The 25,467-nt window shown below is 48.4% G+C and overlaps 1 protein-coding gene across 13 annotated transcripts in view; it reads right to left on the bottom strand.

Moving 5' to 3' along the window:
* PTK2B (protein tyrosine kinase 2 beta) overlaps positions 1 to 25,467 on the bottom strand; it is a 127,257-nt gene that overhangs the window by 44,881 nt on the left and 56,909 nt on the right. For 11 of the 13 annotated variants that reach the window (XM_059071717.2, XM_059071715.2, XM_059071720.2 and 8 more), the window contains one exon: positions 16,244 to 16,484. The exons of the other annotated variants lie outside the window; for them this stretch is intronic. In XM_059071717.2, the coding sequence (XP_058927700.1) occupies positions 16,244 to 16,447 (204 nt within the window). In that variant the 5' untranslated portion in view covers positions 16,448 to 16,484. The remainder of the gene's footprint in view (positions 1 to 16,243; positions 16,485 to 25,467) is intronic. 13 annotated transcript variants of the gene reach the window in all.

Here is a 25,467-nt window from a genome sequence, read left to right as displayed (position 1 = left end):
GGATGATTAAATGAATAGGAGCCAGCTCTCTGGATAACAAGTTGGGGTTATGAGGGACGGTGACCCACATTCAAAAATGTTCAAGAGATCAGGAGTGTGGTGATGAATGACATCACCAAGGCTTTGGCGTCTACTGGATCTGGCCAAGACTGTGTGGTCGTGGCCATGTCACTTAATCTCCCTTTCCTCATCTGTAAAATGGGGAGCATACCTCTTCCATCATGAGATTTTTGGGTGGGATTAGATAAGATAACATGTGATGTAAATAAAAGGAGCAGATATAAAATTATAAACATGTGACACTGACCCCCCCCCCTCCATTATCTAAGGAGGTTTCCATGTACCACGCAACTCTTGAACTTTCGTCGTGTGAACTTGGTAATGGGGGAGCGTGAAGTAGAGAGGTTCCAATCCAGTTGAATTTGACTTACACACTGGAAGAAGCAAAAAGTGACTGACGGGAAAAAAAAAGAATGGATTGTGCCATGAGCAGTAGAGGGGAGAAAGATAAGAGCCTTCGTGGACCAGATTTCAGGAATTTTTAAAAACGCAAGTAAAGATATTTTTGGACAGGAGCCAACCCTATTGGATATTAAGAAATGGTGATAAAAATTTTAAGAAATTTTGCTGTTTATCTTGAAAGTGATCCCTCAATGATATTTCCCCCCAAAGATTTAAATTGATTTCCAATTATTTTTACATGACAGACTAATAGTTTTTTTGGAAATGTGATACTACTGAGACTGGCTTCAAGGGAAAAGCAAGCTGGCCAGCTTTATGTGGGTTCCAGACACGTAAAGAGCTTAGCCTAGTGGTAGCACACAGTAGGTGCTAAATAAATGCTGCCCATGGTCATGATGGGTGGACAAAGAAGAAGAGATAAGCACGGCTCAAGCTCAAGCCATCCTGGGGAGTAATTAACTCAAGAAGTCTATAACTGAGACATATATTTGAGAGCCTGAAATGGAGTCTAACGGTCCCTGGGCAGGGAGGCTCCTCAGCCTCTCCCAGCCTTAGTGGGAGCTGGTGCCCTGGGACTGGGATCCACTCCCGTGGAGTAACTGGCTGAGCAGTGGCCAAGGAGGGAGCCATGGTTGCTGGTAACTTCCAACAGCCCTTCAGTTCCACAGAAGAGGTGCAGGTGGCTGAGTAAAGCCATCTTTGGAAAAGGGATCTGAGACCGTTTCCAAGCTTAAGCTGGTACTGGCAGCAGCAGGAGGCTGAGTCGTGATGAATGAACCTTGGAGGATGTCAGGTCGTGGCCGTGGAGGAGAACAAATGCAGAGAAAAATGACTTCCTTCTGCTTGGAGCAAGAAAGCCACGAAGGGCTTTATGTTCCTAGGGCGAAGCTCACGATAGCAGGCTCCTTCCTTTCCCCTTCTGCTACATGTGCAGACGGGAAGTGAGGGTCCGAGAAAGTGCAAAAACAGGTGGAAAAGGCAACGAGAGGCCTTCTTTTTAAATGACTTGAACCGAACGTAAGAGGCATCTCTGAAAAATATTCTGTTAACAATAATACTATTAGGTCAAATGTCTGGATTTACTAATAACCTACAAGGAAAGGCTCTGGATGCCAAGCTGAGATTTAGAAGGGATGAAGAATGTGATAGGTCCATTAGGACAGAACTGGGAGGACGTCATGAACTTGTTTGAAAAAGTCTTCCTACCAAAATATCTCTTAAGGTAATGACTGTGATTTCTTTGTGTGGCGTGTAGTGTCTGCCCCAGAGCGAGTCGCTTCAGCATGACTGGTGAGGTTTTATTCTCACCCAGGGCGATGGGTTTGGGGTGTTCATTTCACCATAATGCTCCAGAACTCACATTAGTGAGTCCCAACGGGCGCCGTTGGCATTTGGAGCCAGATTCTTTGTTGTGTGGTGTCATTCAGCACCCATGGCTGCAGCCCACTGAATGCCTTGCCCCTGGCCCTGGTCATTCTGACAATGATGACAACGTGACAAGCAAAATGAAGAAGGCCCGTACACGTTTCCGAACACCACTTTCCAGGAGATGTGGAACAGCCCCCAGGGAGAACCGCCGACTCGTCTATTTGGTACCTATTTTCTTCCGCATATACCAAGAATTATACAAGAAAACCTCTCAATGATTCTTACCTATGCACTCAACAATTACGAACTGGGCACATTCCCCGTATCAGGCCCTCTTCTAGTGCTATGGATACAGCAGAGAATGAGACAAAGTCCCGGCCCCGGAGAGCTCCCATCCTACTGCAAGGACAGATACCAAAGGAGTATATGTTTTGTATCAAGAACCTGAAATGTGTTTATATCTTGGCCTTAGTTCTGTGCCTGGAAGCATGCTGTGGACTGAATTTTGGTGTCGCCCCCAAATTCATATGCTGAAGCTCTAATACTCAGTGTGATGGTATCTAGAAGTGAAGCCTTTGAGAGGTGATTAGGTCATGAGAGGGGAGCCCTCATGAATAAGATTAGTGCCCTTATAAGAAGAGACACAAGAGTGATGAGCTCTCTCTCTCTGCCATGTGAGGACAGCAAGAAACGGCCATCTGCAAGCCAGGAAGAGGGCTCTCACCAGAACCCAGCCATCCTGGCACCCTGATCTTGGACTTCCAGCCTCCAGAACTGGGAGAAATAAATTTCTCTCGTTTAAGCCCCCAGGCCCGTGGCATTTTGTTATGGCAGCCAAAGCATAAATTGAAGAAACGATTTAAAATACAGAAATACTCTGTATACAAAGAAACTCACTGTAGCAATTTTAAAAACAGCAAAAGCCCCGCAATAGACAACCAATCCAAATAGTTTGAAAAGGACCATGATAATGATGGGAGGACCACACAGGGTTTATGTGCTAGTTTGTAAAATTGTGTAAAGAGCTGGTTAACTCCCTGTTACGATTAGTGGGAGTTACATTATATAAAATCATATACAAAGCATGTCAGGGATAGAAGTAGAAATAAACAAATCCAGAATGAAACACATCACAATGTTAACAGTGTTGTCTTGCAGGGGTGCAATTATACACATATGTGTTTTTATTCTTCTGGGTTTCCTGTGTTTGAACTTCTGTGTATATTGTAGTGGTTCAGAGAATGGCCTCAAGAGTCAGATTCTCTGATTTGCTTCTGACTTTGGGCAAATTAACTCCTCTGCTTTGGTTTCCTCATTTGTAAAATGTAAACATTTTCCTGTTTCATAGGGTTCTTGTGAGGATTTAATGAAATGATACAAGTAAAGAGGTCAGCAAAATGCCTTGCCCATAATAGCACTAAATAAAATGCTATTATTATTATTATTGTTATTGAGTGAACATGTATTCATTCTACATATTGTTGGATTCAATTTTCTAATATTTTGTTGAGGATTTTTGCATATACATTCATGAGAGGTAATGATTTTTAGTTTTCCTCTCATGTTTGTCTTTCATGTATTTATTTTATACTTGTAAAAAAATCTCTTCAAAAATAAATGTCTAAGTTTAGCTATTGTATTGGGCTTGGTTTAGCAGATTAGGCATAAAAAATCCACAGTTAAATGACAGGAGAAGACATAAGCTTCCAACTTGAGACAAATGCCATAGCTTATGCCCACGAGCTTGGTTCACGTGCTACCCGGTGGAGACCTCCTCCCCTGCTTATAGGCTCGCCTTTTAAGAGATGAATAAACTCCTTGTAAAATATAAAACTCTGGAAGTAAAATGCTGGGAATTCCCTGGAGGTCCAATGGTTAGGCCACCACCCCACCACTGCAAGGGGCAAGGGTTCGATCCCTGGCTGGGGAACTAAGATCCCGAATGCTGCACGGTGCGGCCAATAAATAAATAAGTAAATAAAATAAAAATGCTGACTAGACAGTAAATGTCACAGGGCTAGAGAGAAAAAGAATGGCCAAAATTCACTCAGGTCTTGATGAAAGTTAAGCTGAATGGCTATTTTGCCTTCTAGATCCTAGAAGCTCATATGTGAAAGCAAATCTCACTGATGCAGCCATAGGAATAAAATCTACAACTCCACAGATATTCAACTATTCACACTTTAATAAGCTCATAAAACTTAGACCAGAATTTTAGAGCCTTAAGTAAATTTAGAGATCACTTAATTTGATTCTGATTTTATTTATTTATTTATTTTTTGTGGTACGCGGGCCTCTGACTGTTGTGGCCTCTCCCGTTGCGGAGCACAGGCTCAGCGGCCATGGCTCACGGGCCCAGCCGCTCCGCGGCACGTGGGATCTTTCCGGACCGGGGCACGAACCCGCGTCCCCTGCAACGGCAGGCGGACTCTCAACCACTGCACCACCGGGGAAGCCCTGAATCTGATTTTAAATGAAGACACTGAGACCCAGGGAAGTCAAGTGACTTGCCCAGGAGTATACAGGAAATTCTATCTGAAACCAGCTGAAATTCTATTAACCCTCCTACACTTTATCATTAATGAAGGCTGAACTTCCTTCCAGTCAACTTCCTATTTGGTCTTTTTAAAAATTATTTTAAAAAATTTTTCTTTCCATTTTTTTTTAACATCTTTATTGGAGTATCATTGCTTTACAATGGTGTGTTAGTTTCTGCTTTACTACAAAGTGAATCAGTTATACATATACATATGTTCCCATAACTCCTCCCTCTTGCATCTCCCTCCCACCCTCCCTATCCCACCCCTCTAGGTGGTCACAAAGCACCGAGCTGATCTCCCTGTGCTATGTGGCTGCTTCCCACTAGCTATCTGTTTTACGTCTGGTAGTGTGTATATGTCCATGCCAGTCTCTCACTTCGTCCCAGCTCACCCTTCCCCCTCCCCGTACCTATCTGGTCTTTCTGTCAAGTGATGTAGGAGATTCCTAGTCTCATTCGTGCTCTGTAGGCTCCGCTCATTCACTTGTTCATTCATTCACTACTATACAGACATCTACTGAGTGTCTACTTTGTGTCAGGCTCTAAGTAGGCACTGGGGAGATAATGGTGAGCAGTATATAATCCCTGCTTTCCAGGAGGCCACCTCCGTGTAGAGACTGACGAGAGACAATTACGATACAACCTGTCAAGTGCTTGGATGAGGGAAACAGGAGCACAGTGTGGCCCCTCCAAGCACCTGATGCCCACCTACACTCCCCGTCTTCAACACCGCCCCATCGAGCCTGCTGCTGTCATCCTTTCACAGACCCTCCAAGACTCTGAGTGTCTTGTGAGTTCTCAGATCCTCTACCATGACTTCTTACCCTGGGGCTCCGCCCCACCTGGGGGATGGTTGATAATCCTCACCCCAAGGCATGTGAGCCAGGTAGGCACCCTGCAGGCAGAAGTGGGTACTTCAGGGCAGGGGCCAGTCCCGGCACCCCTGAGCTTCTGAGTCAGTGAATTTGGATGCGACTTGGACAACTGATATTTTTCAACCCCCCTGGTGACTTCAGATCGCTTGCCTCATCTGGGAAGACTGTAGTGGTGGTTATAGGAACCCCTCTGCCTACACCCCATTCACAGCACCCCTTGGCATTTAATGCCACTGACCCCAGACACCGCCCCCTGTACACACCAGGTCAGCCTGAAGCTCCCTCTCCCTTACTGGAATCTGGAGTTGAGACATGGAATTCTAACCAGTCTCTGTGGGCTTCGTAACTGGAATCCATCCATCCATCCATCCATCCATCCATCCATCCATCCATCCATCATTAAATAGCTACTCATTAATTAATTCAGCAAACTGGGGAAACAAAACGTCCGTCTCTCATGGAGCTTATTTTCTATTGGGGGTTAACAATAAACAAATAAGCATAATAATATCTCAGGTTCTGATAAGTGCCAGGAAGACAAACAAAGCAGGTAAGGGCCCAAGAATGATGCAGGGGGAGGGGTTGGGCGGGGTTGTTATTTTTTTATTATTTTTTTTTTTGCGGTACGCGGGCCTCTCACTGTTGTGGCCTCTCCCGCTGTGGAGCACAGGCTCCGGACGCGCAGGCTCAGCGGCCATGGCTCACGGGCCCAGCTGCTCCGCGGCACGTGGGATCCTCCCGGACCGGGGCACGAACCTGTGTCCCATGCATCGGCAGGCGGACGCTCAACCGCTGCGCCACCAGGGAAGCCCTAGGGGGTTGCTATTTTACATGGAGTGGCCGGCAAAGTCCTCTGTGATATGGGGGCACTTGAATGGATCCCTGAAGGAAGTCAGGGAGAGAGGGGTGGCCTCGTGGGGGAAGACCCTTCCAGGCAAAGGGACCAGGTTGCACAGAGACCCCGAGGTGGGCATCTACGAGGCCCTGTGTGCTTGGCACATCTGGGTGACTGTGAAGAGGCCAGCGCGGCTGAGGTGGGGAGGGAACGGAGGAAAGTGATGCGGGAAAAAGGTCAGAAGGGCCAGGCCAGGGCTCGGCTAACTTTTTCTATAAACGGTCAGGTAGTAAATATTTTAGGCTTTGTGGGCCAGATGGTCTCTGTTGCAACTACTCAACTCTGCCCTTGTAGCTCAAAAGCACCATAAACAGTAGTAAACAACTGAGCGGGGTTTTGCCCCAATAAAGCTTTATTTACAAAAAAGGGCCGTGGGCCGTATTTGGCCTGCAGGCCTTGCTGGCTGACCCCTGTCGCAGGCCAGGGTAAGCACTTTGGCTCTTATTTTGAGCGAGGAAAGTAGTCGTCAGAGAGTTTAAAGTAGAGCAGTGATATGCTCGAAGCTATACCTTAAGTATATCCCTCCAACTGACCTGTGTTTTAAAAATTCACCATGGCCGCTACCTGTGGAATGGATCACAGGGGGATAAGGGCAGAGGCAGTTCGGAGGTGAATGCGTTATTCCAGGTAAGAGATGCTGACAGCCTGGACCAGGGAAGAGGCAACGGAAGTGGCGAGAAGGAAATGGTCAGAATCCGGATACGTTTGGCTGGTCGAGCAGACGGGATTTCCTGATGGGTGAAGCACAGAGCGTGAGAGGAAGAAAGAGTTCAAGGAAGACTCCTAGGTCGAAAGCCTGAGACACAAAATAACTGAAAGAACAGAGCTGCAGTTAGTGGAGCCGGACAGACTGGAGGAGAAGCAGAGTTTCAGGAGAGGATTCTGAGCTGATTCTTCGCACGGAGGCTGGGCGGCCAGCAAAGATGGCAGGTGGACGTGTGGCCTGGAGTCATGGGAGGAGGCTGGAGCCAGCGTTTCAGATTTGGGCACCACTGGGTAAAATGAGAATTGCAAGCTATGTGACTGGATGAGATCACCTGAGGAGTGACAAGGGACCAGCCTGTGGCGACATACAGCCTGTCAGTGTCACGGGAATCAGGCCAGGGAGGGGGCAACCCACAGCTGGCCGGCAACTGAGAATCCCAGGAAAGGGCAAGGAAAAGTGATGGGCTTTCATCAGCCTGTGGTCACTTTCCGACACTCAGCCTCGCGTCACTGTGGGTGTGCATACGTGTGCAAAATGCTCATACCACCCTGTGTGCTGTGTACGTGTGCCTGTGTGCCCCTGAATGGGGGTGCCAGCAACTGCCATAGTGATCCCAACTGAGGGCTGTCGTGGCTTGAATGGTGGCCCCCAGAAGATGAGTCCATGGCCTGGAACCTGTGAATGTGACCTCATCTGGAAAAAGAGTCTTTGCAGATGCCATTAAGTTCAGGACCTCCAGATGAGATCATTCTGGACTATCTGAGGGGCTCTTAAATCCGATGACAAGTGTCCTTATAAGAGACACACAGAGGAGAGACGCACAGAAGGAAGAGAAAGGAATGCGAAGATGAAGGCTGAGATTGGAGTGGTGCAGCCATAAGCCAAGGAAGCCTGGAGCCACCAAAAGCTGAAGGAAGCCAGGAAGGATTCCACCCTAGAGCCTTGGAGGGAGCCCAGTCCTGCGACCCCTTGATACAGTCCGGCCTTTGGAACTGCGAGAGAACACACTTCTGTTGTTTTAGGCCATGAGGATCATGGTAATTTGTTACAGCAGCCCTAGGAGACAAACAACAGCAGCAATACGAGTTCTGAGTTCTTCACACAGCTAAGGGATAATTTTCCAAAAATTATATATACACTAATATATATATAAAATGGATAACGAATAAGAGCCTGCTGTATAAAAAATAAATAAAACGGAATTCAAAAATTCAAAAAAAAAAAAGAGATTGAAGAGCAAAATAATAAAAGTTAACGTAACTTACTGTGAAAGCTTGCATTTGGATGTGGTAAGAGCCTGTACCTAACAAGGACATTCAGCAGTGTGACTGCTGTTTAAAAATAGAAACGTAAGCACCCGCACCTGGCTGCTAATTTGTGGACAGAATGAATCTGGGCGCACAGTGAATAGAGGGGCCCAGAATGCCGCATGTCGGCCTCCAGCTTGCCTCTGCAGGTGTCGGGGCTGGGTGGGCGGGCCTGCCGCGCACACGCAGGAAGTGGGGACGGGGTGCAGAAAGGAGGGGGTCCTTGTGAGTGTGCCTCTTTTCATAGCACTGTGAGTGTCTCTGTGGTGTCGGCCCACGGTTTCCTGGGTGAAACCCTTGTCTCAGGTTCCCCAGGGCTGTTCTCGCGCATGGGGGGCTGGCCTCGTGTGGCTCCCTTATTCTCTTTAGGGTAACCTTTCTTTTAGCGACAGCAGCTTCCCGGGACAAGGAGTCATGAAGTGCCTTCCTCTTGCACCTCAGCCTCATGGTCTTGCCCGCGGAGACCTGTGAAGAGGGCAGAGGGGACTGCTCTGGAAACAAAGGACGTGGGCCCACTAACTGTGGCCTGGAGACTCTCCTCTGACCACAGGGAGCTGCTGCCCCTGTGTCTGCTCGGGCTGCTACAACAGATGGCCACACACTGGGTGGCTTACATGACAACATTTATTCCTCGGTGTTCAAGGGGCTGAGAAGTCCAAGATCAAGGGGCCAGGAGACTGGGTTCTTGGTGGGCACGCTCTTCCCGGTTTGCAGACAGCCGCCCTCTGGCTGTGCCCTCACACGGCAGGGGAGAGAGCTCTGGTCTCTTCACCTTCTTCTCAGGACACTAAGCCATCGTGGGAGCCCAACTGTCACAACCTCAAGCCGACCTCCTAGTATCACTGCATTGGGGGGTTAGGGCTTCAACATACGGATTTGCGGGGTGGGGGCGGATTGGGGGGAGCACACATTCAATCCGTAACACCCTGTGTCTGTTTAAGTGATAGGTTTAAACTTGAAAGGAACTGGGATGAATGTCTGATGAGTCTAGTGCAGGGCCAGTGGGTCGCAGTATCTGAAATCTCCTTCTCTGGGAATATTCTGGAATGTACCGTATGACCACCGAATCTACAGGGAGGGCAGTTAGTCCAGGCATGTGTAGAGCAGGCTGCCTTTGGGACTGGACTGTGCTCTCCTCACACACCAGGCGAGCGGCACCTGCTGCCCACCCCGCAGCCTGGAATCCCTGCTGTAGAGGGGAGGGGACACCACTGGACCCGCGGGAAGGGCACAGGATGGCTCCGTCTCTAACCCTCCCAGGGATGTAAACGTGGATGCGAAGTGGGGTGATGCTTCGGGACAAAACAAGGGTGGGTCTTGATCGTGGCTTTTCAGCACGATAGAGGCTGGCCAGGGAGAGGGTTTTTGAACGTGGGCGCTCTGCTGGCGTCGTCGGAAGTACACCACGTCACACACAACTGCCTCATTTTCTGCTTAAGGCCCTCCTTCCTGCATGAGACACAGAGGGTCCACTGATGGACAGAGATGGGCCCATGCAGGGAGTGGATCAGCTGGGGTCAGCAGGGGAGGGAAAGACACCACGAGCCAGCAAGTCAGTGTGCCAGGCAGAGAGGAGTGAGAAAGGCAATTAGCAAGCAGGAGGTGACCATTTATCCCCCGAATCATGATGCCCTTGAGATTGGCAGGGGCACTGTTCATGGTCATCCCCGGACAGTGTGTGTGAACTAGGACTGTCTGATACAACCAGGACATATGGTCAACCTACCCCGAAGAGGGTAAGAGGAGATGGGAAAAGGAGCAGGGAGAGGGAGAGAGAGAGAGAGAAATGAAGGAGAGGCTGTAAGAGTCAAAGAGAGACGTCCTGTGTGGGCACGTCTGGGTGGCACTCTGCTGGTTGTTTACAAAGTGTTATCTTAACCCCTTTCCCAGACAAGCAAATTAGCATGTTAGAAAAATACCTAATGATAGAAGACTCCACTTGCTCCAGAGCTCCCAAACAAACCCAATTTCCTATGAATATCAAACAAAAGGGAAATGGAAAATCAAGAAGAACAAAATCCATTTCTCATTCGGCACATTGCTCCCTTCCCTCCAACACCTGTCTAATTTCTGTTGGGTCCTAAGCACAAGGGCCAGAGCTTATTTTCATAGCTTTGAACAACCCAGAGAAAGCATCTGAGGAGATTACATTTGTGTAGAAAGAAGCTGAGACTAAAAAGGAAAACATGAAATCAGCAAGTATGCCATGGAGTAACCATGTTTTGGAAATGTTTTACCACATGGACTGTGCCAGGGCGATTCTCCATTGCTTCTATTTGATCAGACACAGCTGTATGGAGGTGTCAGAATTTTAGGAGTGTTCTTATGGAAGGACAAGTGCTTGGCAAGCTTGAAAGGGCTGGCAGTACTTTGACACAAAGAAGTTGGTGAAAGAAAATCAAGAGCTGGAAGTAGAAAAACCCATTAGAGGATGCAGCCCAGCTAGGCAAGGAGACTGCAAGAAATGCTCTGTGGAAGCAGCAGGTGGGAGGGGTCGGTCCAGGAGATTCTAAGGCAGGGAAGCTGGTCTGGACCTACACGACCACACACAGCATCTACAAACAGGCCCAGAATAGCAAAGCAGTTCCTTGACGTCTGGACCAAGCTCTTTTGCCTTCTATGCTCTCACAGAATCTCTGTCTTCTTGTCAGAGCTCTTGCCTCCATTTGTAGAGGTTTATTGATTACTGGGGGTCAATGTCATTCATTAGTGTGAGTCCTTGGCCTCAAAACCTATTGAAAGCAGGGAGTGCCCTCTGGGTTTTGGGATTTGATGATACTTCCAGGTCATAACCAGCCTGGTGTCAGGTACTTTTCCCCGTGGTATACATGTAACTCCAAGATCCACATCCCAGAATTGTTTTGTATTCTGTTTTTACAGCTTTGTTTAAAGCCCAAGCTATCTTAATGACCTTGGACTCAATTTTATATGACATGAAACTAAGTTGCTGAAGAGCCCAAAATGCATCTTGTCAATGAACCATGCAGACATAAGCACAGCTTCTGGGAGGAATCACATTAATGGATTCAATCTGTCCAAACTCTTCAAACAGGCTGGGTAAATCTTGCTGCACTGCTGTCTTGTCTACCCACAGAGTAGTACTACATGCACTTAATGTTTTAGATCTAATTGGAGGCAATCCCTTCTGTCGTTCTTTCGCCCTTGCAACACATACTTGTGAAATGGATGATTAAATTATTCAGGATTACTTCATTAATGAACTCACCCATAGCCATGGCTTTAACCACCACCCAGAGGCTGAGAAGGTTCAAACGTCTCTCTCCAGCCCAGTTCTTTCCTCTGGAATCACATATCAAAAAGCCTACTCGACATTTTCACATATTTAATGTAACGTGAAAATGTTAGAGCATCCCAATTGCACTTGACAGGTCCAAAACTGAACCTGTGAGTTCTCCACTCCCCAACCAGTTTCTCCTAAGTGTTCTTCATCTTGGGGAGTGGGACTTTCTCCACCTGAACTAGGCCTGCTGTTCTTTCTTCCTTTTTTTTTGGCCATGCCGTGTGGCTTGCAGTATCTTAGTTCCCCGATCACGGATCAAACCCGGGCCCTCGGCAGTGAAAGCGTGCAGTCCTAACCACTGGACTGCCAGGGAATTCCCGGGGCTGTTGTTCTTGACACCTCCCTCTTCTTTATTCCTGCATCTTTGGTCCATCAGCAAAACCTTTCATTTTCCTCCCTTAAATTTTCTGGATTACAATCACTTCTCTCCATAGACCGTGGTGGTTAAGAGTGAAGGCTCTGGAGGTGGCTTGCCTGGGTTTGAAAACAGTCTCCACCACTTACTAGCAATTTGCTTAACTCTTCTGAACCTTGTTTCCTGATATATAAAATGGAGATAATAATAGTATGTGCTTCATAGGGTTCTTCTGAGAAGTCGAGGAGATAATGCATATGATGTGCTTTCAAAAGGGTAGCTGCTATTATCACCACCACCACCACCATAAGCAGCACTACTATCATCATCGTCACCTACCATCGCTATAAACACCATACACCACCACCACCACCATCAACAGCGTTGACATCATCATCATCATCATCATCACCACCATCACCATCATCATCACTACCATCGCTATAAACACCATACCACCACCACCACCACCATCATCATCAACAGCATCGACATTATCATCATCATCATCATCACCATAGACACCATCACCATCCCCACCACCACCACCACCATCATCATTATCACCACCACCATCAACACCATCAACATTATCATCACCATCATGATCAACATCATCATCATCTCCGTGGCTACAATCCTAATCTGAGCTATCATCATCTCTTATCTGGATCACTCCAATAGCCACCTAACATCTCCTCACACCCATTCTTGCCTTTTCTAGTCTATTTTCCACTATGTAACACAAGTGACCTTTTAAAAATGCAATCTTATATCACTCACATGTTTAAACTATATCAGTGGCTTCCCACGGAAGATGGGGGTAAAATCCAAAATCAATAACATGGTCTAACTTGTCAACTTTGGACATCCTTTAGCCTCAAACCTGACACATGTGCTGGTCACTTCCGGATCTTAGCACATGCTATTTCCTCTGCCGGTAACACTGTTCCTCTTGCCTTTTCCTCCTTCCTTCCCTTCATGAGCAAAACCTCTCTGAAATGGTAACATTCACTGTCTCCACTCTCCAACTGACTGCGCAATGGCTTCTGCCCCCATTGCTTCACTGAAACCGCCCAGTAAAAGAGCATCATAGCACCCGTTGCTGAAGCCAATGAACCTATTTTTAGCCTCATCTGATTTGACCTTTCTGAGTGTCTGACACCGCTAACCCCTCTTTCCTCAAAGTTGTCTCTGCTTCTGTCTCCTTCCTGTTCTCTTGGTCCTTTTCACCTTTCTCTGGATGATTCTTCCTTTTCCCCTTCATTTGCCCCTCTTTATCAGCCACGTAGAGGTCAGTTTCCCAAGGTTTCCTAATTGGAACTCCTTCTCTGGCCCTGCTCATTCTGCATGGGTGATCCTACCTATTCGCATGGTACCCATCGCATAATGACTCCCAAGTCCTCACCTCTAGGTACTTTCTCCCTCCTCAGCTCCAGGCCCACGTTCCTCTACGAGTGTGTTTCATAAACAATTCAAACACAACACACGTAAAGCTGAAATCTCAGAACACCCTTCCTTTCTCTGTTGGCATCTCAATGAATGGCATCAACACCCATTCAAGCAAAAGCTTGAGTCGTCCTTGTCTCCCTCCTTTCTCTTCCTCCCTACCTCTAGTTAATCATCAAGTTCTGTTGACCCTGCCTATTTAGATGCACCCAGATCCGTGGACTTGTCTTTGTTCCCAATGCCACCCCCCTAGTTCATCATTTCCCACCCACACTATGGCCACAGCTTCCTAATCCATCTCCCTTTCACCAGCTTTTCCTCTCTCCTACACTTTTTGTACTTTGGTCAGAGTTTAGGAAAAACGGATCCCTAAATGATTTCCTAGAGAACTGGTTGTCCAACTTTTAAGAGAAGGATTTCTTAGGCAAATAAGAAATGGCTGACTTAAGAAAACACCACCTCTGTGGCTCTTTCTTGGTGACCCACTATGCATGACAGCATATTTAAGACTCCGAGAAGTCCTGTCATAAAGGAATTGGTTCAGAATTGTTTAACCAAGCATTTCCCAAACTTCTTTGACCAAAAAAAAAACCCCTTCTCCAGCATGCACGTCTTAACATCTTGCAGGACACTACATACTGTTTCAAAATACAAAGCTGATCATCTTACTTTATTTGAAAATATGACCGATAAGTGGATAAACACTAAAAGAAGATGATTTGAACTTTATTCTATGGGTGATTAGAAACCCTTGGAGATTCTTGAGCAGGGTAATGACCCACACAGTCAACAGCTTCCAATGATTGAGCTCCTGCTATATGCTGGATGCTTCTCCTCTATCATCTCTGATCCTTACAACAAGGTTACAGGTGGGCATAATCTCCAAGTGAAGGGACTGATCCAGGTTAGTTAAGTGCTGGGTCTAAGGCCATAAAACCAGTAAGGGTGGAACAGTATCAGGCTCAAAGTCTAGGTGATTTGAAAGCCATGGCTGTTTGCAATAAGCAGATTACATGTTGCCTACAGGACAGATTGGAAACAGGCAAAATCAGAAGGCTAGGACATAAACGCTTAGAAGGCTATCACTTCTTTCTTTGTTCTTTTTCCACCTCTGTTCTCACACCCCTCCAGGTAAATGCCTCACGAGCTAGCCATTCTTCCTAAGCTTGGGTCTCACTGCCCTTTCTGTAGGCTATTGTATTTTTTCCCCTTAGACACCTAGCAAGACGTCAGACAGCTTCAGGAAAGCTTCTCCCCTGCTTAAAAGCTGTGTGCTTCTAATACCTGTCCAAATACAAATTCCTTAGCTTGATATTCTAGGCCCTCCCTTATTGGCCATCAAATTTCCTTTCTGATCTTGATTTTAGATATTTCTAAATATAAGCCATGCTCCAGCCTCCCTGGAGGCTCCCATGAGCAGTCTCCCTGCCTTCGTTCTTGCTGTCCCTTCCTCTTGGAAAGCCCCCTGCTCTCCTCAGCACTGCCTCTTCAAATCTACCAATCCTTTAGGGTCCCTTTTCACCATAATGCCACAGAACACATCCTAATCTGGTCTAACCAGATGCTCTTTGGGTTTCAGCACAAAAAGGCAGGGAGGTGCTCCAAACATGGGAATCAGGTTGCCTCCTGAAAATTAAACTCGTAAACCCCACAGTAGATGGCATCATCTATCTGTAAAGATGGTACACCCAAAGGAAGACTCAAGAAGCAGATAGTTAAGAAGACATGAAAACATCCTCCTGGAGGAAGGTGCCCAGGGCTTGCTCTCGGGACACAATTGTACCTACAGATCTGGAACCATAAGATGCAAACAAGGCCCTAATCAAATCAGTTATAGGAAACAGGGAAGAACCAAACCATAATCAGTTGTGACAAGTGGCTAAGACAGTGACCTAATCCGTTACATTCTGCTCGGGTGTACTGAAGTACAGCGTGTGCTGTTACAGACAGAAGGCAGCCAAAGGGACAGACGTGGAGAGGTTGCTGCCAGCATCGACCAGAAAAGATGCTGACTGAGTTTGGGGGATGCTGACTTCCAGGACAGGGAAGGATTAGTGATGAGAGGATTGGAGATGGTTCATCCAGCTTTCTCAGACCTGGGTAGTTTTTCGCAAGGTTCTCCTGCTTCCTTTGTGCCAATTACAAACCCACTAAGCAACCTCTGGAGCATCAATTTGGCTTTCTTTTGCATCATCGGAAAGGAATATTCTGAGCAGTGGAAAAGGATATCCTCATTGTATCTACCTCGTGGCGTTGTGGGGAGGATTCAATGAGATAATGTAAAGGGATTGATTCAGGCATGTATACAGTCATTATTCAATAAACGTAGGCATTTAAAATCAATCCGTGTATTGCGACTCCGCTTCGGACGACAAGTTCTTACACATGTGGCTAAAGAGAACTGCTTCCTGGTGTCTAGGTGCCCTGATGACTGTGGACTCCTGGATTTGCAAAACCGATTCCCTGGGTGAAAGTGAGCCAGCTGAAGCACTGCCTCAGAAAGGGCCTGGCAACCATGCCCCTGGTTGAGGGCACCTCTAGTTCATTAGCATCCTCTAAACGCCTCACAGCTCCCTTCTGTAAGCACCCAGCCCATGTCCTAAACCACTCCTGATCTATTTTCAATGCAATCACGTGTGTATTCCAATTCCTTGAGAGTGTAAACCCTCTGAGGGTGGGGGGAGCTTACATCCCCTGCAGAGCCTCAAATGTCATAAATATCGAATGAGTTGAAAGGAGATAGATCAAAGCTTGAGCAAACGATCTGGGCTCCAAACAAAGGCTACGCAATCTGTGCCTCAGGCTGCAGAACCCTGGAGAGGAGAGGAGGCCTGGAGCCACAGGCTGAGAACATCCCTCCAGGGCCCCCAGCCCAGGTGGTGGATACAGGAGAGCCTGCTAGGCTGAAGGAGGGATGCTCAGCTGCCCAGGAAGATGAGGGAGAGAGAGACAAACGGACGGAGCAGGCAGCACCCACCACACTCACCCGGATCTCGGTCTGCACAGTGCATTTAACTAGTTTGAAGTTCTTCCCAGGGTTGAAGCTGTTGCTATAGAAGCAGACCTTGAGGATCCTCACGTCTTCCTTTTCCACGCCTACTGGCACTGCCACCATGGGCTCTGGGGGGCCTTCAGGCCGACGCAACGTGCCCACCTTCACTCGGCTCAGGGCCTCAGAAACCCCGGACATCCTCTCAGACGGCAGCTAGGACCGGCACATCGCAGTCCTGCGGAGACAGCAGAGGGACAGCCCGGAAATGAGTGCTGTGGGCCCGCACGCCTCATCCCCCAGGGACAGCACCCAACAAGCTCCCACTCCCGAAAACTCCCCTTAAAGGCATCCGGCTTCGTGGATGGGGAAGCAGAAGCACAAAGGAGCGGTTTGCGTAAACGGCCAGGTGTCGACCTGGACCCGGAGCTCGCGCAGGCTGTGAGCTCTCTGCTAGCAGCCCCCTCCCGCCATCACTCTTCTCCTCCCACACTGGCTCCCAGGCAAGGGGCCCACACTTTGCAAACGCAGCTCTGACAGGAGGCGGCCCCAGCCTGGTTCCAAGGCACAGCTGAGCAGAAAAAGCTAAGAGCGAGACAGTAGAAAATAGCAGGAGAGAAACAGGGACAAGGGGAGAGAAGCCTAGAAGGAATCGAAGTGGAGAATGGGTGGACTGGAGGGTACTGGAATGGGAAAGACAGGCAAGGGCCCAGGTTGGGGGGCCAGCCTAGCAGCTGAGGGCTCCGCCCACCCCCACCCGCAGCCGCCAACCTGGGCTTTCAGGGCTCGAAGCCTCAGTCCCGCAGGAAGTCATCTCCCAGAGCACCATGCATCGCATACAGAGGGACAGCACCCCGGCAGCCCAACCTGCGAGGTCTTTCTGCTGGGGGGCGAAGGGGTGGGGCTGGGCCTCCAGATCCAGCCCAGTTCTGATGGCAGATTGGTTAACATCTATGTAGACTATAAGAATCCTAGGAGTCTTTAGATCACCCCAAATCTCAGCCAGATTGGTCCTGGCCTCTTGATCCCACAACAAACAGCTCTGTAGGGTTTATTCCCACTGGTCTAAAGCAGAAATATCCAAAGGAAGCAATGGAAGTTCTATCTCCAGACTGGAGGTGTCGATCTTGGCTCCACATTAGGGGCCCCTGGGAAGCTGTCCAGAAAGTCTAACTGCAGACCCTGTGCCCAGAGATTGCCCCTGAGGTTGTCCGTGGGAGGCCTGGCACTGGTATTTTTAAATTTCTAAGGATGTTTCTAACGTTCAGGCTGGGTTGGAAACCTCTTCTAGACTAAGCTTAGCTCTCACTTGGAACCCATTCTTACAGAAGAATCTCTCCCTTGTAACAGGAGACTGTGATTTTAGGGGGACATCCCTCAGACCGAGAGCTGGGGGCTGAAGGACGGAGTTGGCAAAGTTAAAACACAAATGTGACAAATGAACTTATTTACAAAACGGAAATAGAGTCACAGATGTAGAAAACAAACTTATGGTTACCAAGAGGGAAAAGGGGGGTGGGGAGGGATAAACTGGGAGATTGGGATTGACATATACATACTACTCCATATAAAACAGGTAACTATTAAGGACCTACCGTAGAGCACAGGGAACTCTACTCAATACTCTGTAATGACCTATATGGGAAAAGAATCTTAAAAAGACTGGATATATGTATATATATATATATATAACTGATTCATTTTGCTGTACAGCAGAAACGAACACAACATTGTAAATCAACTAGACTCCAAGAAAAATTAATTAAAAAAATACAAACGTTGAGTCAAATATTTTAGATGTGGAAGCAAAGTCTCTGTTCATTCAATCACACTGCCGGGCACTAAAAGGGAAACGTAGACAGTCACTACGTCTACGTCAGGAGACATTCCTTTAAAAAGCCAGCGTGTATTATGAAGACATGAAAGAGATGCTATGAGGACAAGGAAGGGAGCGGGACACGTCCCTTCCGTCAGGGCGGGCAGACAAGGAGCAGAGTGCCAGCCTGAGTCCACCTGGGCAGGCAGAATTTGGGACAAGACAGATGGAGAAAAGACTATCCAGTCTGCTTTATTTTACAGACTAGTATGTGTATTCTAGAAGCATCCATGCCTTTTTTTCAATGTCTACTGGACCTGTCCCCTGGGCCAATCCTCTGCTATGCACTGGGTGTGTTTCCCCAGACCTGCAATAAGGAAACCGAGGAAGTAGCTTGAGAGGCAACCCCAGGAAACCTACTAGGGAGTGGGACGTGAGGGACAGGGAAAGGCAGGCAGACTGTTATCGATGGCGCGATCGCTTGGACAAGCGCAGAGGAACCCTGCTGGGGGCCCTGGGAGCCAGGACAGAACACCCGCTGCAGAGCCGCTCCAGCCAGGGAGGGAGGGAGCCGCACCACTTCTTAACAGTCATTGTCCCAGCATTTCGAGCCAGTTCTGCACAAGGGCAGGGTGGACTCAGAGCCACAGGAAGTCCCCAGGCAAAAAGATGCAGATGCTGGCAGGTAAAAGTTAGCAGAATACTGAAATGGCAAGGCCCAAGGAGACATCAGACATCAGGGACCGTGACATATCTGCTACAGGATGTGAAGAAGAGGGAAGGATGTCTTGCCCCTAAAGAGCATACACTCTAGTCATACAGACAAACCGCATATATATATATATATAACCATCAATAACACACACACATCTGGTCCTAGATTCAGGATCTCCTGTGTCTACTGGGCCACGGGCCCCATGACCCCAGGGCATCTGTTTGTATAAACTAATTTCCAGGCAGGGGTCTCATGACACAGTTTTGCGAAACAGGCATCTGGGTAGGAAAGAAATGGAGCAGCGTATGGTGTCTGTCCCCAGGGACTAGATCATGCCAATGGAAGCCAAAGGGCCTACACCCCAAAGACCTTTTGGAAAATAGGGGTGCAAGCAGTGTCATCGTGTTGGCCAGTGGGAACGTGGACCCAGAGCTGGAAGGAGGCCGTTATACCCACAACTGCAGGTCACACCACGTGGCTTCTGGACATCCACAGTGAGGGGGTTGGGGTGCCATTCAGAAGATACCCCCCCCAGCCCAGGCAGCATTCCCACCCAAAGGGTACTGGTGCTGGTGAGCACACAGAGACACCCTGGGGACTCCCTGAAATACCAGGGGAGAGTTTGAAAGAGAACAGTTAAGTAGGAATAATATGTCAGTAAAATTCAAGAGATCTGGCTGATACCATCTTGGAAGCTCCACTTTCACGTGTGATGTGTGTCACTGGCTGAAGAGGAGAGTGAAGGAGAGGAGCCCTCTCTGAAAGGCAGAGCCCAGCATCGGAGGCAGAGCAAGTCAGAAAGCTTCACCAGGACAGAGGTCAGGGCAGAGGGCTGCAGGGGGAGGGCTTAGACGCCCACGGTGCTTTTCACCTTGCAGTTACGGCCAGTGGTGCAATGAGATGCAGTACTTTTAAGCTTGAGGGGCCAAGAGGATGTAAACGTGTCACGAGCATGTGGAGCAACAGGGATGCTCATTTATCGCTGGTGCAAACTTTGGAAGACAGTTGTATGGTTTCCTACAAAACTAAACAGACTCTTACGTGAGTTATCAGTCATGCTCCTTGGTATTTACCCAAAGGAGCTGAAAACTTATGTCCACACAAATACCTGCACATGGATGTCTATAGCAGCTTTATTCATAATTACCAAAACTTAGAAGCAATCGAGATGTCCTTCAGTAGGTGAACAGATAAATACGCTGTGGTCCATCCAGACAATGGAATATTTTTTCATTGGTTTAATAAACCTTTTATTTTAAACTAGTTTTAGATTTACAGAAAAGTTGCAAAGATAATACAGAGCGTTCTCATATACCCCTCACTCAGTTTCCCCTATTCTTAACATCTTACCTTACTATGGTACACCCAGACGACGGAATATGATTCGATGCCCAAAAGATATGCTCTAGCAAGCCACGAAAAGGCATGGAGGAACCTTACATGCATGTGACTAAGTGAAAGGAGCCAATCTGAAAAGGCTACAGACTGTATGGTTTCAACTATATGACATTCTGGAAAAGGCAAAACTATAGAGACAGTAAAAAGATGAGTGGTTGCCAGGGGCTGGGGGAAAGGAGAGATGAACCGGAGGAGCGTGGAGGATTTTGAGGGCAGTGAGAATCCTCTCCATGATATTATAGCTATGGATACACGTCATCATACATTTGTCGGAACTCATGGAACGCACAACACCGACACTGAGCCCTGATGTCAACTATGGACTTTGGGTGATAGTAATGCATCACTCTAGGTTCATAAATGGTGAAAAACGTACCACTCTGGTGGGGAATGTTGTGCTTGTTTGAGTGCAAGCGGTAGGTGGCAAATCTCTGGACCTTCCGCTCAATTTTGCTGTGAGCCTAAAACTGCTCTGAAAAAATGAACTGTATTAAGGGAAAGAAAAATGTGATGATGAGAAACCACAGCCTGATAGTTGACCCCCCTTTCCCAGCCTGACTGGGCGGTGCCTGGCCCACGCAGGAGCCAGCCCCCACCAGTCCCTGATCAAAGAGAAGTATTCATATTCTACATCCAACCTAGACTGATGTGTTGGCCGTCACCAACACACTCGGATGACACTGGTTTCTTACCATCATCAGTTTTTTCCTGGCCTTTGGTTCAGGAGCCATCATTTATAGTAGTCAACCTGGCTCCCGTTGAAATATTTTAGCAAAGTCATTTCAGTCACCCGGGATCTACCTTTGCCTTCAGACCGATGCTAGTCTCTCAGGTCTGCCTTCAGTCCTTTGTAGTGGTGGTAACCTTGGACTGTCTATTCCAAAAACAATTACAATTTAAAAACTTTAAAAGAAACATATGTGTTTTGCACGACAATCCTGGGAGATGTGCAGAGATGATTATGACCATTTTACAGATGAGAAAACATACTCAAGAAATTTTAAGCCACCTGGTCAAGGATCATGCTTGTTGAGTGGCAAACTCGGATCCCAAAGCAGATTTGAATCCAAGTTCAAAGTTTTTCCCACCTTCCCATCTGCCTTTGAAGAAAGTAGTATCTCCTGAAACCACAGACGTGGGCACAAACTCCATGCAAGAAGAAATGTGTCAACCCAGCATGGAACACCCCAGTCTGTGAAGAATCCAGAGTCCTCCTGGCATAGAGAGCGTCACCCCTTCCCAAGCTAGGACTTGGTCATGAGAGGTCTTGGAGGTGTTTGGCTGAAAGACCTCAGCCCAGAAAGGTGGTGCCCACATCTCTGCTGACACGTGGAGACTCCCTCAAGGGCATCCAAAACTTCCAACTCTCACTACAGATCTGCAGTGAACTGCCGAGGGGTCCCCCCAAACTCTCTGAAGCAGAGTAACTGAAAGGTGTCATACAAGGAAAGCCTCAGTCCCCTGTCTTGGGGGTCTTGCAGAACGCGGCCCTCAACATCACACATGGTCTGCTCTCCAGGCCCACCACGGCTGATTTCAAGCTGCCAACATATGGCACTGGGCGCAGTTAGGAAGACGCGAGAACAACCTGCTGACTCCAGCTCCTGTTTCTGGACGACAGAACCTGCCTGTCCCTCCAGACTTTGCCTGATTACTTGCATTTCTCATCAGTAGCATGTCTCTGGATTTTGCTGATCACAAAATCCTCTGACTCTAAGTGTGTGGGCCAAAACCCCTGCTCCTTCCCGCACTCCAGACCTGGACCCCAGCCTGGCAATCCTCCCTCCCTGCATCCTGGCCTGCCCTAGACCCTATGGGCACTGTCAGAGGAGAGACCATCGGAGACCGTCCCACGGCACTGGAGAAAACCCTGGCTCAGAGCCACCCTGGGCTCCGGCTGTCTCCCCACCCCCAGATCTGCCCAAGGCAAAGCCAAAGAATAACAAACACAAGGAAATGGGCTCAAATTAAAACAGGAAAAGTTTTGATTGGCTATAAGAACGTCTTGGCCAAGACCTGCCAAGGGCGCTAAGGGAAGCTGTACAATCTCTGAGTCCCTGAAGTCTTCAGGAAGAAAATAAATGACACTCTTCCTGAACGGCAAGACATTCACCTGCCTGAAGGGGGAGGGGAGACTGAAGCAGGATTGAAGTCCCTTCAGGTCCCCTGGGTTGTCACCGTCCTCAGGGCTGTGTTCATGGTGTGGGGGAAGATGTCAGGGTTATAGGGGTCAACATCACAGAAAAATACACTCTTGATCTTGAAGACACTGCAAGGTAATGTTACGTCTTGCTGAACACATACTGTGTGCCAGGGAGTTTATGTAAGTAACCTCGAATTCTCTAGGAGGATTCTGCAGGATAGGTAATGGCGGAGAGGTCTAGCGAGGTCACTGTCCAGAGCATACAACTGGTAAGCGGCAGAGAATTAAGGCCACCATGTTGCCAATGGCGAGAGGGCTGCCGGTGTCACGTCCTGCCACCACGCTTACGACTTAGTGTCCGGCTCTGCCACCAACTGGCTCTGATGCCTTGAGACGTCAAGCTGGGACGGGACAGAGTCCCCAAACAGCAGCTGGCAGGTAGATGATGGCCTCTGGTGATGTCTGGCCGTGTCCATGGCAAAATGAGAAAAATCATAACACTGTAAAGAATCCATCATAAAGCTGAATGTATTCCATTTGAGAGGCAGTCTTTTATTCTAACTTTGTCTTTCCACCTTTCGTTTGTTTATTTTGTTTTTCAATGTTAATTCATTTATGAAATGACAACGATAGCCTTTACCAATTGGCCTCGACGCTTGGCCTCTTCGGGAACCAGACTTGAGAGCGACGCTGGGAGTTCCAAGGGTAAAAGGCAAATGTCTTGAGGACTGAAAGTTCTGCCCATGATTTCAGGGAGCACAGAAAGGGCACCATTCGTCAGGAAGGTGGCACGATGTCAGGGAGAAGGCGCACACATCCGACTCATTCGAACCTGCATTTAAAACTCATGTCCTCGGGGCTGCCATGCTGCAGAAGTCTAGGCCGTTACTCACGATGGATTTCAGAGCTAGGCAATGTGGTGGCCTTAAGTGTCTGCCACTTACCAGTTGTGTGATCTGGACAAGGTCACCTCTCTAGACCTCAGTTTCCTCTCTTGGGATAGGAGGCTAACATTACCTATCCTGCAGAACTTTCTGGAAAATCAGAGATTACTTATGTAAACTTCCTGGCACGTGTATTTTTAAAACGCCTGTGACTTGGCAGAAGAAAGAACCAGAAACCCAATACCAGCACCCACTTAAAAAAATTAACCTGGCCCAGTAAGTCGAGGCTCAGGGGGTGGTGGCAGCCCCTCCTGTCTCCAGGGCTCTGAGGCTGCCTTTCCTCCAAGACCCACCTTCTCCACCTGCCTGGGCACCTGAAAAGAACACCTCTACCTCCTACTCTCTGCTCACATGGAGGGCCGTCGTCTGTCCTGAGAACCCACAGAAGCGTGGACCGAGGCCACACAGGACACAGTGGCAACGCCAGCCCTTTGGGTCTAGCAGAAGCCAGAATGTCATGAGACACACATTTTATTTCCACTCTGTCTCTGAGTCACTTCCTCTTGCCCGTTTCCCCATCAACAAAATGGGGAACACATGCCTTTCCTCTGCAAAGGCCTGCTGAGAGCAGCCATTTAACGAATTGGCAATGACCTTCCCATCTTGGGGAGCCAGGCCTGTGTGTCTGGGAAGCTGGGCCCTACTGTCTCCACGCTGTGCTCCCTCCCCGGCTCCAAGCCCTTTCAAACCCCAGTTCCCGTGAGGGCCCTCCCCTCCTCTCCAGCGTCCCTCCCCATTACCTTGCAAAGGAAGGAGCCAGGAAGGATGTGATTAGCACCAGCTATATCATTCAATGTAATTCAAAAACCCTTTATTGAGAGTCTCCCACATTTTCAGCTCGCCACCCCCCGCACACACGACCCACTCAAGATCATTCTGTTGCCAGCACTTTGCGACCCAGAGGTCACCTGACTCGTAGCTGGCTCTCAGGGCGCTGGGAGGGGGGCGGCAGAGACGCATCACCTGTCCTTCCTTGTTAACAGAACCTCTGTTCTCCCGCTGGTCCAAGGACATCGATCCCTGCAGCTGGGCAGAGTTTTCTTACCTCCTGTGTGACTTCTGGGCGCCGCTAGTTCCCCAGCCCTTCAAGAAGTCCCACTCACCTTGCTCCTGGGTGACCAGCTCATGAGTGATTCGGACTGGCCCGTTTTTCTGCCCCCACCCTGCTGCCTTTCTTCTTTGTCCTCTTCTCCCCTTTCCCTCCTCCCCCACCCCTCCACTTCTCTCTCTCTCTCTCTCTCTCTCTCTCTCTCTGCCTTGCTATATTTCAGGAGACACACCAGACTCCGGAGGTATGAAGATAAACAAAGCTGGGAAGAGGGTCCCCGTCCAGCTGAGACTCACAATACCGTAAAAAGGAAAAGGACTAGAGCAAAGCAGCCACCATACGGTATGGGATCTAATAGGCGTCTCTGCTGGGTATTAGATGATCACAGGAGAGGACTTGCCTCTGGGGCCCCTGGATCTCAGGAAGAGATGACACAGCAAGCTCGGGAAATCATGTGCTATGATACAGGGCTGGTCAGGAGGGTGTTGAAGGGTTGCTGGGAAATGAGAGGAGATGGTGACAACATAAGACCCCATGGAGAAGCAGATTTTCACTTAAAAAAATATAATTTTGGCTGTAGGATGAAGCCAGGTGTGAGCTAGGAGGCCAAAGAGTGGCTCACATAAGGCCTTGGCATGAGTTTCACCAGTAATCCAGGGCAAAGATGGCCTGATCCGCAGCATTTGCCGATTTCTCTTGTGTCAATACTTCCATCATCGCTGATTTCAAGCTACCAACATGATCTCACTGACGGCAGACTTGGGGAGAAACGCGTGTTGTGAGAGCTGATTCCAGCACCGCACCGCCTGAACAGTGAGTGACCCGGGAGTAGGATGGGGGCAGATTCTATAGTCACTTGCCTCGAGCCTGCCTCTGACCCTTGATGTTGTCTGGTCTCGGCAGTGGTATCGCCACCCAGCACTTCAAGATAGCAACGTACAAGGTGCACAGCAGCACAGAATTTTAAGATGTGCTGATTCCTCCGATCCGAGGAGCTCCTGTTACTTTCCAATTTCCTGAAGAGTTGTAATTTTCGAAGCCACACTCTATCCTCGTTAACCTCAAACTGAACTCTTCTCTACTTCGAGTCCGAATCTCAGCGGCTTCCTTCTCTCCCAGCCTGCAGCTCCAGCAAATCCCATCTCTCTCTCTGTGCG

Source organism: Kogia breviceps, chromosome 8 (assembly GCF_026419965.1).
Source record: "Kogia breviceps isolate mKogBre1 chromosome 8, mKogBre1 haplotype 1, whole genome shotgun sequence".
NCBI lineage: Eukaryota > Metazoa > Chordata > Mammalia > Artiodactyla > Physeteridae > Kogia > Kogia breviceps.
The sequence above is the reverse complement of the archived record's forward strand: the minus strand, read 5'-3'. Positions and strand labels throughout refer to the sequence as shown.